The sequence below is a fragment of the Triticum urartu genome, chromosome 7, assembly GCF_003073215.2.
Source record: "Triticum urartu cultivar G1812 chromosome 7, Tu2.1, whole genome shotgun sequence".
Lineage (NCBI taxonomy): Eukaryota > Viridiplantae > Streptophyta > Magnoliopsida > Poales > Poaceae > Triticum > Triticum urartu.
The window spans coordinates 425823238-425838387 of NC_053028.1; the positions used below are offsets into that span (position 1 = coordinate 425823238).

At 45.3% G+C, this 15150-nt stretch overlaps 1 protein-coding gene across 6 annotated transcripts in view; it reads right to left on the minus strand.

Annotated features, from left to right (window-relative positions):
* LOC125521866 (ribonuclease E/G-like protein, chloroplastic) overlaps positions 1–10910 on the minus strand; it is a 30106-nt gene extending 19196 nt beyond the window's left edge. For 2 of the 6 annotated variants that reach the window (XM_048686927.1, XM_048686926.1), the window contains exons 1-5: positions 10617–10910; positions 10126–10229; positions 8996–9180; positions 4827–5042; positions 49–358 (exon numbers count right to left, since the gene is read on the minus strand). In XM_048686927.1, coding sequence (XP_048542884.1) covers positions 49–358; positions 4827–5042; positions 8996–9180; positions 10126–10229; positions 10617–10735 — 934 coding nt within the window. In that variant the 5' untranslated portion in view covers positions 10736–10910. Of the gene's footprint in view, positions 1–48; positions 359–3746; positions 3884–4036; positions 4122–4826; positions 5043–8995; positions 9181–10125; positions 10231–10616 lie in introns of those variants that run through there. The other 4 variants (XM_048686929.1, XM_048686928.1, XM_048686931.1 and 1 more) reach the window with 4 other exon arrangements.
* Between the last annotated feature and the right edge of the window lie 4240 nt (positions 10911–15150).

A 15150-nucleotide genomic window follows, 5' to 3' on the forward strand; every position in this document is an offset into this window, starting at 1 on the left:
GCCTCAGTCAATACTAATTAAATGAAAATTGTGGTAGAGCAACATTACCTACAGATGAAGCTCCGTCCACCATATCTATAACAGAGTGGGCTTTCACAATGCTCTCACGCTTCCCTCTCTCAGCAATTTGATCTTCAACAGAATCAGCTTCCATCAGCCATGATCCCCAGGAAGGAGAGGAAATACCTGCCACACTGGTTTCCATCCACTGATCTTTTACAAGGATGACATGATTTTTCTGGCTAACAGAAGGTATCGATAAGGAGCACTCAGGTCCAGGCCTCCATATGATGTCATTAGAGGAATTTTTTTCCTCTCGAACAAAATAATTATACTTGAAATGCACACCATATGGTACCTGAAAGTGTGTAACATGTCAAAAGAATGATATCATTTTTCTAACAATCATAATAAGCAACTGTTGTGTTTCTGATAATAACCATGAATAGGCAGGCATGTCAATTAAATCAATTACCCATAGCATTTGACACGAAAACTGTTTGTAAAGTTGTGAATTTATAATGTTTCTCAGGTGTATAAAATACAGGAAGATGTGCCTCATCCTCCCAATATAGGTTCCATATAACAATGTTTCTTATCACAAATCCATAAACAAAGGAATTTGTGAAGTAAAACCTAAACCGAGCAACCCAAAAAGGAATGGAAATTCTACTTTGCATAAGTGTGCATGCGTGCACTTCAATGGGATTTTTTACTATACTGAGAGCACATGCAGGCATGCAAGAATCTTACACATCATGCTGACATCATCACATTAATTGCTTTTTGAATTTTTTAAATGATTTATCTCACAAACCATTAATCCAATAACGATCAGTCTTAACCGATGGGTTCACCTCGGCGAGGGCTATGAAACAAGATCCCATGTGACATGTTCCGGTGAAAAAAAACCGCTGCCACGAATTGCCAGATTATGTCACCATAGTTGCCATCACGGTTGCCACAAGAATTATGAGTAGTTACCAGACAATAATTTTGTATATTTTTTAACTTTGCAATGTTATATTTTTTAACTTTGCAATGTTATGCAAAGCTAGATAGTGATTATTCAAGTGTTAACGAGTAAGAAGCATCAGCCTACACTTCAGTTGAGCAATCTGGCAACTAAGTTAATTAAATCCGGTAACTATCTGACTAATAACATGGCAAGTAAGTGATAGTAATCTGCAAGTATCGACAACAAAAAGTTGTCGAAACATGCCGACATGTGATCTAGTTTTGAAGATCTCGCCACGAGAAAGCTAAGGTGAAAGTGGATCGTCAATCAGGTTAACAATTCAGGAGATAGAACTTTTTTTAAGTTCAAATCTGAAAGAATCTTTTGATGATGTCATGGTTGCATGTGTTATGATGCAACTTGTATTATTAGGAGGCCAAAGCCAGCATATATACATGTACAAGGGGATGCCAAAAGACCAGAATACATCATCAATATAACTCTAACCCCCCCCCCCCCAAACAATGAGTTTGGAGAGGTGAAATCTATGTTGCGCTCTAGTCTGGGCCTTCGTGAAGAAGTCCACTAGTTGTAACTCAAAGGCACATACTGAAGAGCAATAACATCATGTTGCACAGGCAGCGCACACATAAGAAGCATGAACACCAATATGCTTGGTAAGCTCATGCTTCACGGGGTCCCGCACAATACTAATAACACCTGTACTGTCTGACAAGAGGGTGGTAAGCGTAGTAACAGAAACACCAAAATCCTCCAGTAACCATCATAACCAAGTCACCTATGCCGTCAGAAGAGCCATAGCTCTCAACTCGGCCTCTGCACTCAAACGGAAAACTGCAGTCCGTTTCTTTGTCTTCCAAGCAATGAGAGAACCACCAAGAAAAACACAGTAGGCAGAAAGTGAACGGCGATCCGAAGGATCACTAGACCATGTAGCATCCAAATAGGCCTCAAGCTGTAACGAGTTGGAACGGGAAAAGAGAGACGATGAGAGATCGTGCCACGAAGATATCGTACAACATGAAGAAGAAGGTGACTAGTAAATTGAAGTGGGAGCGGAAACAAACTGACTCGGAATATTATAGGATAGGAGATATCCGGACGAGTGACAGTAAGATAGACAAGACTCCCAACAAGATGACGATAACGGGTCAGACCAGACAAGAGCTCGCTATCAGAAGCGCGAAGGTTAACATTAAGCTCCATAGGAGTCTTAACAGTGCGCTCATCACTAAGAGCCGCACGAGCAAGAAGATCTTGGATATACTTCTCTTGGGAAATAAAAAAACCATTAGAGATGGAGGAAACCTCAATCCCAAGAAAGTAACGAAGAGAACCAAGATCAGACATAAGAAACTGGTCACTGAGACGGGCCTTGACAAAGGCAATGTACTCAGAATCGTCGCTTGTGATGATCATGTCATGAACATATAGAAGAAGAGTGTGACCACGAGCAGAAAGGTGGACAAATAGCGCTAGATCATGAGCATTGGGCGAAAAACCAGCTGCAGTGACCACAGAGGCAAAACGCTCAAAACAAACATGGGAGGCTTGCTTAAGGCCATAGAGAGAGCGACGAAGACGGCAAACCATGCCATCAAGAACTGAATACCCAGGTGGTGGCTGCATATAAACTTCCTCACGCAACTCGCCATTAAGAAAAGCATTCTTAACATCTAGCTGAGACACAAACCAGTGGCGAACAGAGGCCACAACGAGAAGTGTGCGTACAGTGGTCATATGGGCCACAGGAGCAAAAGTCTCATCGTAATCACAACCATACTCCTGCTGACAACCACGAGCCACAAGACGAGCTTTATAGCGCTCAAGAGAACCATCAAAGCGAGTCTTAATCTTATAGACCCACTTACAAGTGATGGGACGAACACGGGGAGGAAGAGAAACCAGATCCCATGTGCCAGTGCGCTCAAGGGCGGCAATCTCCTCTACCATCGCAACTGCCATTCAGGATGAACAACTGCATCTCGATAAGAAGTCGGCTCAAGAACGGTCGAAAGACCATAGCGAGAAGGAGAATATCGGTCAAGTGGCCGACAAGGCCGAGAACGAAGACCATAAGTCGGCTGAGAGGAGGAAGACAACACAGGAAGTAGAGGGTACATCATTAAGACTTATCTACAACACGTGGATGACGAATATAATGGAAAGGAAAAGAGGGAAGAGGTGGAATCACTAGAGGTGGAGACGAGGAATGTATCGGTGATGAAGGTGGAGAAGCGGAAGGTATCGGTGATGAAGGTGGAGAGTCATGTGATGAGGGAGAAGAAACCATAGGAGAGGATGCCATCGGATCTGCAATAGCGGGACGAGTAGGAATACTGGGCACAGAGGGAGGTGTATTCAGAAACATAAGAAAAGAGATGTCCTCCGTGGAAAAGGCCGAGGAGGATGGGCGCAGGTAGAAGGATCGAGACTCATCAAAGGTCACATCCCGAGAAATACACATCCGGCGACCGACAGGATCCCAACACCGATAGCCCTTATGCTCATCACTATATCTGAGAAAGACACACTCAATAGACTGAACGGTCAGTTTGGTGCGTTTACAAGGGGCAAACAAAACATAGCAAACGCAACCAAACAAACGAAGCGTCGAATAATCAGGAGAACAGCCAAAAAGGCACAAGAGAGGAATACCACCCTGTAGAGCAGCAGATGGTTGAATGTTGATGAGATAGGTGGAAGTGGTAACAGCCTCAGCCCAGAAGTGAGGTGAAAGAGAAGCGGCGATCATCATCACACGCACCTTCTCAAGAAGGTGATGATGCTTGCGCTCAACCACACCATTCTGAGCATGAACACCAGAGCGAGAGAACCGAGTAAGAGTACCCTGCTCAGCAAGGAATCCTCGCAGCGCATGGGAGATATACTCACCAGCTGCATCTGCACGAAAAACACGAATAGGAGTGAAAAACTAGGTATGAACCATGGCAGCAATTTTTTTGTATACAGATAAGACCTCACTACGAGAAGACATGAAATAGATCCAAGTGAAACGAGAAAAGTCGTCTATAAAGATAATATAGTAGCGATTACCCCCTTTCGAAGCGAAGGGAGCCGGACCCCAAACATCAGAGTGAACGAGATGAAAAGGGCGCTCGGACATTGACTCATTGTGAGGGTAGAATAGTTGAATCTGCTTACCAAGCCTACAACCCAGACAATCTAACGAAGCGTTATCAGAGACAGACCCCAGAACACCACCATGAACCAAAGATGAGAGACGAGAACCACATAAATGGCCAAGACGATTATGCCACTACTGAAAAGAGCTGGTAGATGCAGCAAAGGGGCTGCGGGACTAGTGGCGGTGGCAGCGAAGGGAAGACGAAGCCAGTCAAGCTCCCAGAGACCATCAGAGTGTCGAGGGCCAGCACCAAGCAGGGCGGCCGTGCAACGATCCTGAACAGAACACAAATCAAAGTCAAGAATTACCCTACAACTAGAGTCAACAATCTAACCACCAGATATGAGCTGCATGGTAAGTCGGGGCACATGAGCGATAGAGAGAACATGAAATAAAGAAGTGCTAAGAGTGCCTCGACTAGCTACAGAGAGGAGTGCCATCAGCCGTAAGAACACGAACAGGAGACTCGACAGGTCGAACGGAGGTCAAAGTGGAAGAATCATAAGTCATATGAAAAGACGCTCCAGTATCAACAATCCATGGAGATGTACCTGAATGATGAGAAGGTGGTTTCTCAGTGCACGAAGAGTCAGTCACAGAACCTGCCGGTGAAGAATCCCAAGCAGCAAACAGGCATCGCAATTGCACAATCTCACACGCAGACAGGGACACATCGGAAGAGGGTCGAGGTAGAAATACCTGCCGACGATGAGCAGTCGCCACCACCCGTGGAAGCCGCGTGTAGAGTCGACCGAGAGTAGCGAGCAGACGTAGAGCTGCATGTGGAAGCCACTGGAGGAGTCGACGTAGAGCGATCACCTCCGCGCCCGGAAGCCACTGGAGGAGTCGACGTAGAGTGATCACCTCCGCGCCCGGAAGCCGCAAGAGGAGCTGACGTACAGCGACCATCACAGCCTGCCGAAGACGTCATAGGGGACAGCATCATAGACGGACGAGAACCAAGCATCGAGCGACGACGTATGTGCGAGACGGGGTCAACATAGGGAACACCAATGAATATCACCAGATAACCAGGATGCGAGGGCTTTTTTTTTGCTCACGGTTTAACCAAATACTAACTGAACCAATCTGCTGCTCACCCTCACGAAGGAAGCCCGGGCGATAAAACAACGAACGCTCAACCGTCACGCGCTATCCAGATCAGAGTCTGGCAGCAGCAGAACACGCGAGCTTGCAAGAGACGCAGCCGACACTGGAGAAGCACCACGCGAGGTCGGGCACGTCCAACTGGCGAGATAGAGCGAAGCCGCCGCCGGCCGAAGGAGCAGCATCACGCTGGCTCGAAAACAAGCACACGCACACGATGCAACGAGCGGATATTCAGCGCGGTCAGCGAAGCAGCCAGACGGGAGCAGGCACTGCCTGGATCTGATGGGCCAGGGCCGGTCAGCATGCGACAGCAGGGCCACGGCCTGGAGGAGGCAGCTGCCGGCGAGCAGTCATGGTGGGGCCATGGCCAGGAGGAGGCAGCTAGCAGGGCCTGGTGGGCCGAGGTGGGTGGCGCTTGGAGGAGGACGAGGGAGCCGCCGGATCGAGACGGGAGTGACAGCGACTGAGTCCTCCAACCGAAGACACCAGCGCCAGATAGCAGATCGGGTGAATTGGGCGTTTGGCCTTCAGATGCAGTTGTAGATTAAGGGTTGAGGAAGCCTGCGACCACCGGCAAAGAAGGCAACGGCGATGCGCGAGGTTGGATCAGAGGCGAGTTGTGGCGCCAAAAACAAATCTCTAAACCTAGGCTCATGATACCATGTTATGATGCAACATGTATCATTAGGAGGCCAAAGCCAACATATATACATGTACAAGGGGATGCCAAAAGACCAGAACCCCCCCCCCTCTCTCGGCCCTCCCTCCCGCCCTAAAGCCAAACCCATTGTGTTCAATCAAACTTTTTTTCATATACATTTTGCCTTTTGTGGAGACAGGTGCCTACTCTCTCTCTACCCCTCCCTCCCCCCTCCCTCTCTCCCGCCCCTCCCTCCCTCTCTCTTCTGGGGGGTGCGTGCTCGAGAAGAGCTCCGGTCAACTGATTTCCGGCCAACAAAGTTGTGCCCGCGGCGCAAAACACTGCTCCCTCTCTCTCTCCGCCCCTCCCTCCCTCCCTCTCTCTTTTGGGGGGTGCGTGCTCAGGAAGAGCTCCGGTCAGCTGATTTCCGGCCAACAAAGTTGTGCGCGCGACGCAAAACACTGCTATCTCTCTCCCTCTCTCCCTCCCCCTCTCTCTCGTGTGTGTGCGTGTGTGTGTGTGTCCATGCTCAGGAAGAGCTCCCATGAGCTGATTTTCGGCCAACAGTTCGCATCAGACTTGTTCCGAGGGAGGAGGCATGTGAGTGGCGGAGGACTGCCTCGTCAGGCTCCAAAACCCCACCGCCGTTTGCACTTACCAAACCACGGACGCGGCAAGATGCAACACAGTGGAGGAGATATTATGGTGCAGCAAGTGGTGCACAATCCCAGCGACGGCACCAACCTCTCCTTCCCGATGATCACCTGCTCGAACTACTCCGACTGGGCGCTGGTAATGGAGGTCAACATGCGGCCGCAAGCCTGTGGGATGCCATGGAGGACGACACCGTCTCCTGAAAGGACGATCGGCGGGCCATGGCGACGCAGATCCAGTCCACCCTGCCAGAGAAGCATAGCATGCTCGCAGCGAAGAACCAAGGAGGCATGGGACGTGACCAGGACGCAGCGCGGCGGTCCCATGCGGGAGGTGAATGCCCAACGCCTCCGTGCTGAGTTCGAAACGATCGCCTTCAAGGATGGCGAGCGGATCGACGACTTCACGATGTGTATCACTGGACTAGTCGAAATGATTGCCTCCACACTTTGTTGTCCTAGCTTAGCTATTAAGTATTGCTAGCATAGCCGGTTTGGCTAGTCTTATAAAAGGACATGTACTCCTGTTTGTAGAAGTAAGCGTGTGATATTGGTATAAACCTATAGAGCTTCATACTACTTCCTTGTGTGCATGTGTGTTGAGAAAACGGTGAGTGGATCCTGGTTTGAGAACCTAGCAGTTCTAACAGACATAAAGAGAAGGTGTTGGAGCGGCTCAAGCCAAGAAAGGGCTCTTGCCTATGTTGCATGGCATCTCATAGTCCCGTGAGTCATGATGAGCGAAGTTGCATGGATGACATTTTGTATGCTTCAGCTATCGGGTCCAGCATGTATGCAATGTTATGTACTCAACCAGATGTTTCCTATGCTCAAGTGTTACGAGCAGATACCAGGCTGAACGAGGTGAGAATCATTGAACAACAGTTAAAAATATACTTGAATACTTGAGAAGGACTAAGGATATGTTCTAGTTTATGGAGGTGAGGACGAGCTCGTTACAAAGGGTTACACTGATGCTAGTTTCCAAACTGATAAGGATGACTATCAATCGCAATCTCATTTTGTGTTCTTTCTAAATGGAGGTGCAGTGAGCTGGAAGAGCTCCAAGCAAGAAACGGTTGTTGATTCTATAACGGAGGCCCGGTACATCACGGCTTCTGAAGCTACGAAGGGAGATTTTCGGATTAAGAACTTCATTTATGCACTCCATGTGGTTCAGGGCGCGTCCAATTCTTTCGATTCCTATTGTGAGCTATCGCACAAGCCAAGGAACCAAGGCATCACTAGAAACACAAACACATACTCAGGCGATATCATCTCATATGAGAGATTGTTGAGAGAGGTGATGTAAAGATATGCAAAGTACACACGGATCTAAATATTGGTGATCCACCGAAGAAGCCTCTCCCGCAGCCAAAGCATCAGGCGCACACAAGGGCCATGGGCATATGATGCCTAAATGATCGACTCTGGTGCAAGTGGGGGACTGTTGGAAATATGGCCTAGAGGCAATCATGTGATGATGTTATTTCCCTATGTATTCATGACTTATTTGTATTGTCCTTGCACATCATCACTGGTATGTATCGATAATTATGTGACTTGTTTGTTAGACTATATATTGTATGATAATTATTCTAATGTTCCCTGGTTGATAAGGTTATACAAACACATATCCTTTGACTGGTATATGATTCGGTTAATGACTATGTTTCGCAAGCCATGGGCATAGACATGCTGCCCGATAGTATGAACTCGCGGATGGGGATCACCGAGTCAAACATATCCACTTCAAGACGCGTCAAGATATTGTAATTTGTTAGTCTCAAATACAACTTATATGTCGTGTCCTAGACTTGAGATCTTCGCATGTACTCAGGATGTCAATCGACTTGGGATCTATCAAACTCTCCTCCATAACTAGGTAGTTATAAAGCTAGTTTTGTTTTAGTCATAAAACATGCCACGAGACATGGTTGATTGGTTGGTCGATGTAATAGCCCAGGAGTAGCACATTTTATTAGCCACTGAAGAAAAGAATAATATGGTCTCGATGCCAAACCATAAAGGAAATGAAAGGAACTGGAACAAAATAAAACATTTGAGTGGGCAAAACACTTGAAATGAACAACAGGATATAATCTAATTGTTGTAATAGGCTGAAAAAGCGTAACTAAATGTTTTAGTTGTTCCCTTGGAAACCATCATATGTTTCAAGCATATGCATCACTTTTACACAGAAAAGGTAGAACACATCCATAAATAGGCATATTTTATTTACTAAGCAAGATCTCTTCCAGAATGCTAAAGTCACTTAGTTTGCGCCGGTCCAGTTTGTTTTCTAGTTTACCTTGACCAGACCAACCACAGCATGCCTTATTGAATATAACTTGCTCGTTATTAACTTGCTTAGATGATATTATAGCAAGTTTAGGAAACTGTCCAAGGATGTACCATCTCACTTGACTAGTTTGGCACAAAGTTATTTCGGTTGGAAGAGTTACCTTGATTACAGCCGTCCATTTATTGCTACTTTTAACAGAAGGATTCAACTGAACAGCCATATCAGGTTCCCAACAACCCAGGGTAACTGGATCACCTGTTATGAAGATAATGTAACCATCCATAACATCTGCTTTAACGCTCCATGATATCGTACAGAATCCTTTACATGTTATGGCTGAGTCATCTGTAAGAAACCAACTGGGGATGACATAAACTTCAAAATATCCACAATGTGATGAAGTATTTTAGGTGCACATGCTTTTAACCTTAATATTAACACTAAAACAAAAATGAACAGCTTTACTGAAACAGAAAAATCAACCAGTCTACTGGTGCTACACAAACATTCTCGATTGATGTTGGCTATTGCCTATTTGGCTTTGCTTGTACAGATTAGAACTTCTGGATAATTTTTCTTGTTGTTTTGGTGTTCTTAACCTTCCCCCACTGCTCGTACAGAGCCAGACAATGACATCACATGGTTTCAAAATTATCGATATCCAATATTTATGCATTGAAATATACAAAGAAAACTAAAAGGTTGTTACCTCATTTCTAAATTCACGTCAATTTTGGTTAGTTTGGTATGTACCAAAATAATATGGTATATAAAGAAACCGAACCATATTTTGATTTCATATTGTATTTACTTAAGTATTGACACAGTATATACCAGAAAACATACTCCCTCTGTTCCATAATTCTTGTCATGGTTTTAGTTCAGATTTGAACTAAACGAATATGAATGCAGAGTTAGCCTTTATGTGACAAAATATATCAAATTTTCTAATTTGAAGGCAAAGGAGAAATTCTGTATTGATATAGTAATGATTAAAAATGATGGTGAATTCACATTTGCATACACTCAATCACAGTCATAAAGGATACGGAATAAATGTGAACCTAGACTAATATTACCTAGAAATCATAATTAATGTACAACTTTGTATTAGCACAACAGATTGTAAATTCAGATAACCAAACAATAAAATACCAAAGTTACAGACTAACATACAAAAATTGACTGACTGTCCATAGAAGTGCCAAGTAACGTATCCATATTTTCTCATGTTTTATCACATGGTACCTAAAAGATATGAAGGCATTCAACCTAAGCTAAAGAAATTACCATGTCCTGTAGACATCAGTTGAGTTGGGGAATGAGACGAGTTTGCTTCCACCTGAAGATTGCCACTGGGGGATTCTGTCAATTGCACTGAACACAAAGTGTGCCTGAATAAATATGAGTTGCCAATCAACCACGGGATCAAGTGGCACAAGGGAAATTGAAGCTCCGTTCATCTAAGCAGGCAAAGATACTGTTCTACTGCCCACTAGAATCAGAAACAATCCAGGAACTCTTCTTACTGCCTTCCATATTATTATTATTATTATTATTATTATTATTATTATTATTATTATTATTATTATTATTATTATTAGCAAACATAAGACTAATCCAAGAATTCACTCACGATGATTTCACGATAAATACATGAACTCTGAACTGTTACTTTAATAATGTGCGAGAAGCAAGTCACTAAGCAAAACCACACAAAAAAGATTCGGTATCAGCAGGATATCCACACAACCAAATGAGGATGAAATCCAGGAAGGGACCTTCCCCGGTGGCCGGTCAGCGCTGAGCTGAGACCGGCGGCGACGCGCGGGGTTGCCCGCATGGTACCCAGAGGGGGAGTTGGAGGCAAAGGGGGTGCGACCAGCGCGCGGGCAGCCATGGCAGGGCATCACAGGGACGAGGTCTCTCCTCCGCGTGTACCCACCACCACCACCACCACCATTTGCTGTGAGGATAGGGGGATTGGAGGAGGGCGTTGGGGTTTTAGAGGGGAAAAAAGTGGAGATGGGAGGACACGCTGATGGACACTAGATTGAGAAAGCTGGAGGAGATAAGAAGAAGGGCTTTCTCGTTATTATAAGGTGCGTGGGGAAGCCGAATTTTGGAACCGGATACACGCTCTCTAATTTTTTCTAAAAAAAAAAACTTACAATCTACTACTACCTTCGTCTAGATTTATTGGCCTTCTTCTTATTTTGTGCCAAATTTTGACAGTAGATGAAAAAAACGTATATTGTTGGATTCATATTCAAAAGAGGTTTTCAATTATACTAATTTTGTACTGGTATTTATAAAAATGTCCTAGTATATAACTTATTTTTTGATAATTAAATCAAAGGTCAAAAATTGACTTAAAATACAACGGGACTAATAAAATCAAAACAAATAGTACCTGTGATGTGTATAAGTAGATGAACTAATAACGACTACAAACACTAAAGCAAGACGAAACCTTGTCGTGTCATCGCCCCTTCCTCGCTATAGCCGATAAAATCTTATTGTAGTAAACAGTCGAAAGCTGTCCGCTAAAAACCCAGAGGGCCAACGCACCAAAATAGCAACCATAGCAGATAAAGATAAGCTTAAATCGGAAGAATCCAACATGACACTACACAAACGGAAGACTATATCCAAACAGATTCACCAAAGATCAACCCCGTGAAAATCACCGAGCGTGCCTCCACATGGCCTCTAACGACGCTTAATGCACCGTCGAGATGGCGGCTAGGCGGAAAGGACCGTATTCCATTATCCGTAAGATGGTGCTGCCTCGCTTCCCTGGTAAGGGCACAAACCCTATAATCGAACTGAAAATTGTAACTAAAAACGGAGTTCGAGCCCTCCCGTCAGCAAAGGCAGGGTCCACTACACCTGCATGGCCCTAAAGCCACCAGGTGTGGCAAACCGAAGACAGGGAAACCCTAATCGCATTGCCACCCAGAGATGCAAGACCAAGTGGTACAATATTTGATACGTCTAATTCTCATCACACGCGCATCCTTTATGAATATTAAATCAAAGAAAATGGTAGAATATCAAATAGTTCTGGATATTTTTATATACATAGTCAAGTGTTCTACTCACGTGTAAAGTTTCATGGAGAAATAATATCAATGATATTTTGGGTAAAAAAGGACAAAAATGATGCTATAAAAACCTAATGTTCAAAGCAATTTGGAGATATGATTTGTTTTCTTCGACAAACTTCACATGTGGGTACAACAATCGACCAGGTTTGTTGACCTAAAATTTTAGAATTGTTTGATTTTTCTATCGTTTAGATTTTCTATTCATGAAGTTTGTCCATGTACCCATACCCTGAGAGCTAACGGTCCGAAGTCGAGTTCGCCAGCTTGGTTGTCCTACATGCATATGCAAACCCCATTGCTCTGTTAACCATTCATAACAAAGCAGCTAAGGTTCCGTAACCTGGGATCTAATGCCAACTTGTAGGCCTCGGGGCTGACACTATGCGGATCTAGCAACTTCACTAGCCTCCGCATAATACTGATCCTAAGATACCACCTTCACAAAGTGTAAGTGTTGGAAATGTGCACACTCTGTGACAGGATGGTCGGTATCACACATATTACAAATATTCTTCAAAAACAACAACAACTTCAAAAAGTCAAATAATGAATAGATACAACAAGGGTCTCTCAACCAAGAAAGAGCTCATGCAACCTAAGCCAATAAAACTATAGACAGTTAAGGAACAACAATTACCTTAATAAGACTTAAAGTAAAGCAAATGATGTCCATATCTCTGCCTAAACCATTGTCTGAAGGCAACCAAGCTAATGTCATCCATCACCATACTTGTTCTAAATAAGTTGCAAGGATGGTTTAAGCAAGGTGAGTGCATGACATACTCCGCAGGTCTTATTACACAGGGTGACTAGACAAACTAAGCAATAGGTATGAAAGGGATAAGTGGTGAAGCAGGTGCAAGCTCGCACATGTGGCGACACACTACAACTATGTTGATCATAGGCTAGGAAAGAGAGAACATCTAAAGAGGTAACCCATCGTCGGTGTCAAAACTGGCAGACCTCAGGTAGGGGGGCCGAGCTAATAGATCGGATCGATGGGTAACAAGAGACAGGGTACAAGGTGTTTTTACCCAGGTTCGGGCCCTCTTTGAGGAGGTAAAACCCTACGTCTTTCTCTTGCTTATATTGTGGGTGTATCAAAGTATAGAGTTGATCTACCTCGAGATCGTAAGTTGTGGACTAACCCTAAGGGTAATGGTGATGATGATCAATGTGTCTCTATGGACTAAATCTTCCGGTTTATATAGGCACCAGGGGTATCTAAGGTTACAAATGGTCGGTTGCCATGTAGGGGTTACATGTCGATCCTAATAGATATACTTGGAGTACACGCCAAGTCCTCGGTGAAGCCTGATACGCTTACACCACAAGTTAGAAGCCTTCGGAGTCCTTCCTCATCAACAGAGGTTCAATCCGTCCCATGGACTAGACCGGCTAGGCTGGGACCCCCTAGTCCAGGACACATCAGTAGCCCCAGAATTGGCCTTTGATGCCGAGGACGACAGTCTTCTATGGACGCACAACTTCGGCTAGGAGCCTTCGGCTCGACAGGCGAGTTCCTATTCATGATTTGAATTCGACTTTGAAGTCTTTGCTTTGAACATATGAGTTCTCTTTGGCCCTGGTCCCATCGCATGTTGTCTTGAGTGTTGTGTAGTTTGGGGAATCGAGACGCTTTTACAGCCAGACGTTGAAGCATCGCTTTTTCTCGCCTTATTTAACAGGTACCTGGCCCAAAGCACGACCAAGCGCATATTGGCCTTCCCCTCTCACGGTTCAGCGCCAACCTCCAAAGTCTAGCTTCAAGAGCTCCAGTAATGGCGAATGACACGGGCTCTTCTAGGAGCCCCCATGGTCCCCTCAAGGGAAACTGGGGAAGCTGCTCCTTCTTGTGTCTTCAACTAAATTGGCTTTCCACCCAGGGCTACCTGTTGGATCCAGATTCGGCCTCCACCCACCCGGGCTTAATATCCGTAGACGAGTAGATGCATGCCGACAGCCATCCCATCCCTCACGGGGATGAGCGGGTATGCTTTGTTTCTTTCCTCCTTCGTGTCATGTGATTTGATATGCATACGTTCCTCCCGGGCTTGCTTGAGTTCTATGGGATCCAACTCCACCACCTGACCCCCAGTTGGATCCTACACATCGCAGGGTTCATCGCCCTTTGCAAAATGTACCTCGGATGCGCGCCACACTTCGGGTTGTGGAGGAATTACTTTTGTGTGATGCCCTGTTACCGAGATGGGAAACTGACTGAAGTGGTAGCCGCCAAGGTATCCTGAATAGTCAGGATTGGCTACCCCGCTGGAACAAGAGGTGGCCCACACGGCCTAACTACACTTTTTGATGTGAGATATGACTTATGAACAATGTCTGCTGCTCATCAACAGTGCTCCGCTGTAGAGCATGGTCGTCTCATCCCCGCAGGTCCGATGATATGCCTGAGGTTGACTTTGCCGGGCTGCAGCCGGACGGGTTCCAGCCGGACGGGTTCCAACCGGACGGGCACCAGCCGGCCAGGCTGCAGCATGACAGGGGTTGCTCCCCTGGAAACTTTTTGAAATGGTTTCTTGTCTCCTTGAGCCTACCCGAGGTTCATCTCCCCATCAGTAGCCTCCGAGCCTCCGGGCGACTCGAAGAGTTGAGCGGAGGGTCTCCATTGCTTCGTCTTTGAGGTTGCTGATGGCAGCCAATTGCAGACCTTGGTCAGCGCAGCTGACATATCTTTTTTGTTGACCCAGAAATGGAACTAAAAAGAGTATCCCGCACATATTTCCCTAGAGGTGACCATGGGCTATCAAACCCACGAGAGAAAGATTCCCTTGAAGCGATGGTCTCTAGCAAGCTTTTGCTAAAGTGTCAAATCCAGCTTTTTACCGGATCAGCAAGCAAATAGTGATTCAAACATTTACAATAAAAAGAAGGTACGGGATGAGGTCTTAATGCTTACAACCATGTATTGTTGTTGGGATAAAAAACGATATTAGTTTGTGCTCGGGAAGCCATCCATCAAGAGATCCTTGCTTCGTTTGGAATGGGGGATGTGTCCAAATAACATCCTGATCGGCACGAGTCTTGTATCAAGAATTAGTTGTTCTACTGAAGGCCATATTCAACTCGCGGGGTTTCCCGATAATTAAGATAATAATATCATACAAAAGCTTTGGGTGTTCAATGACTAGACCTCATGAATCCCCAAGGATATTATCCATGTTACCCTACTGCACCTTACTGTCAC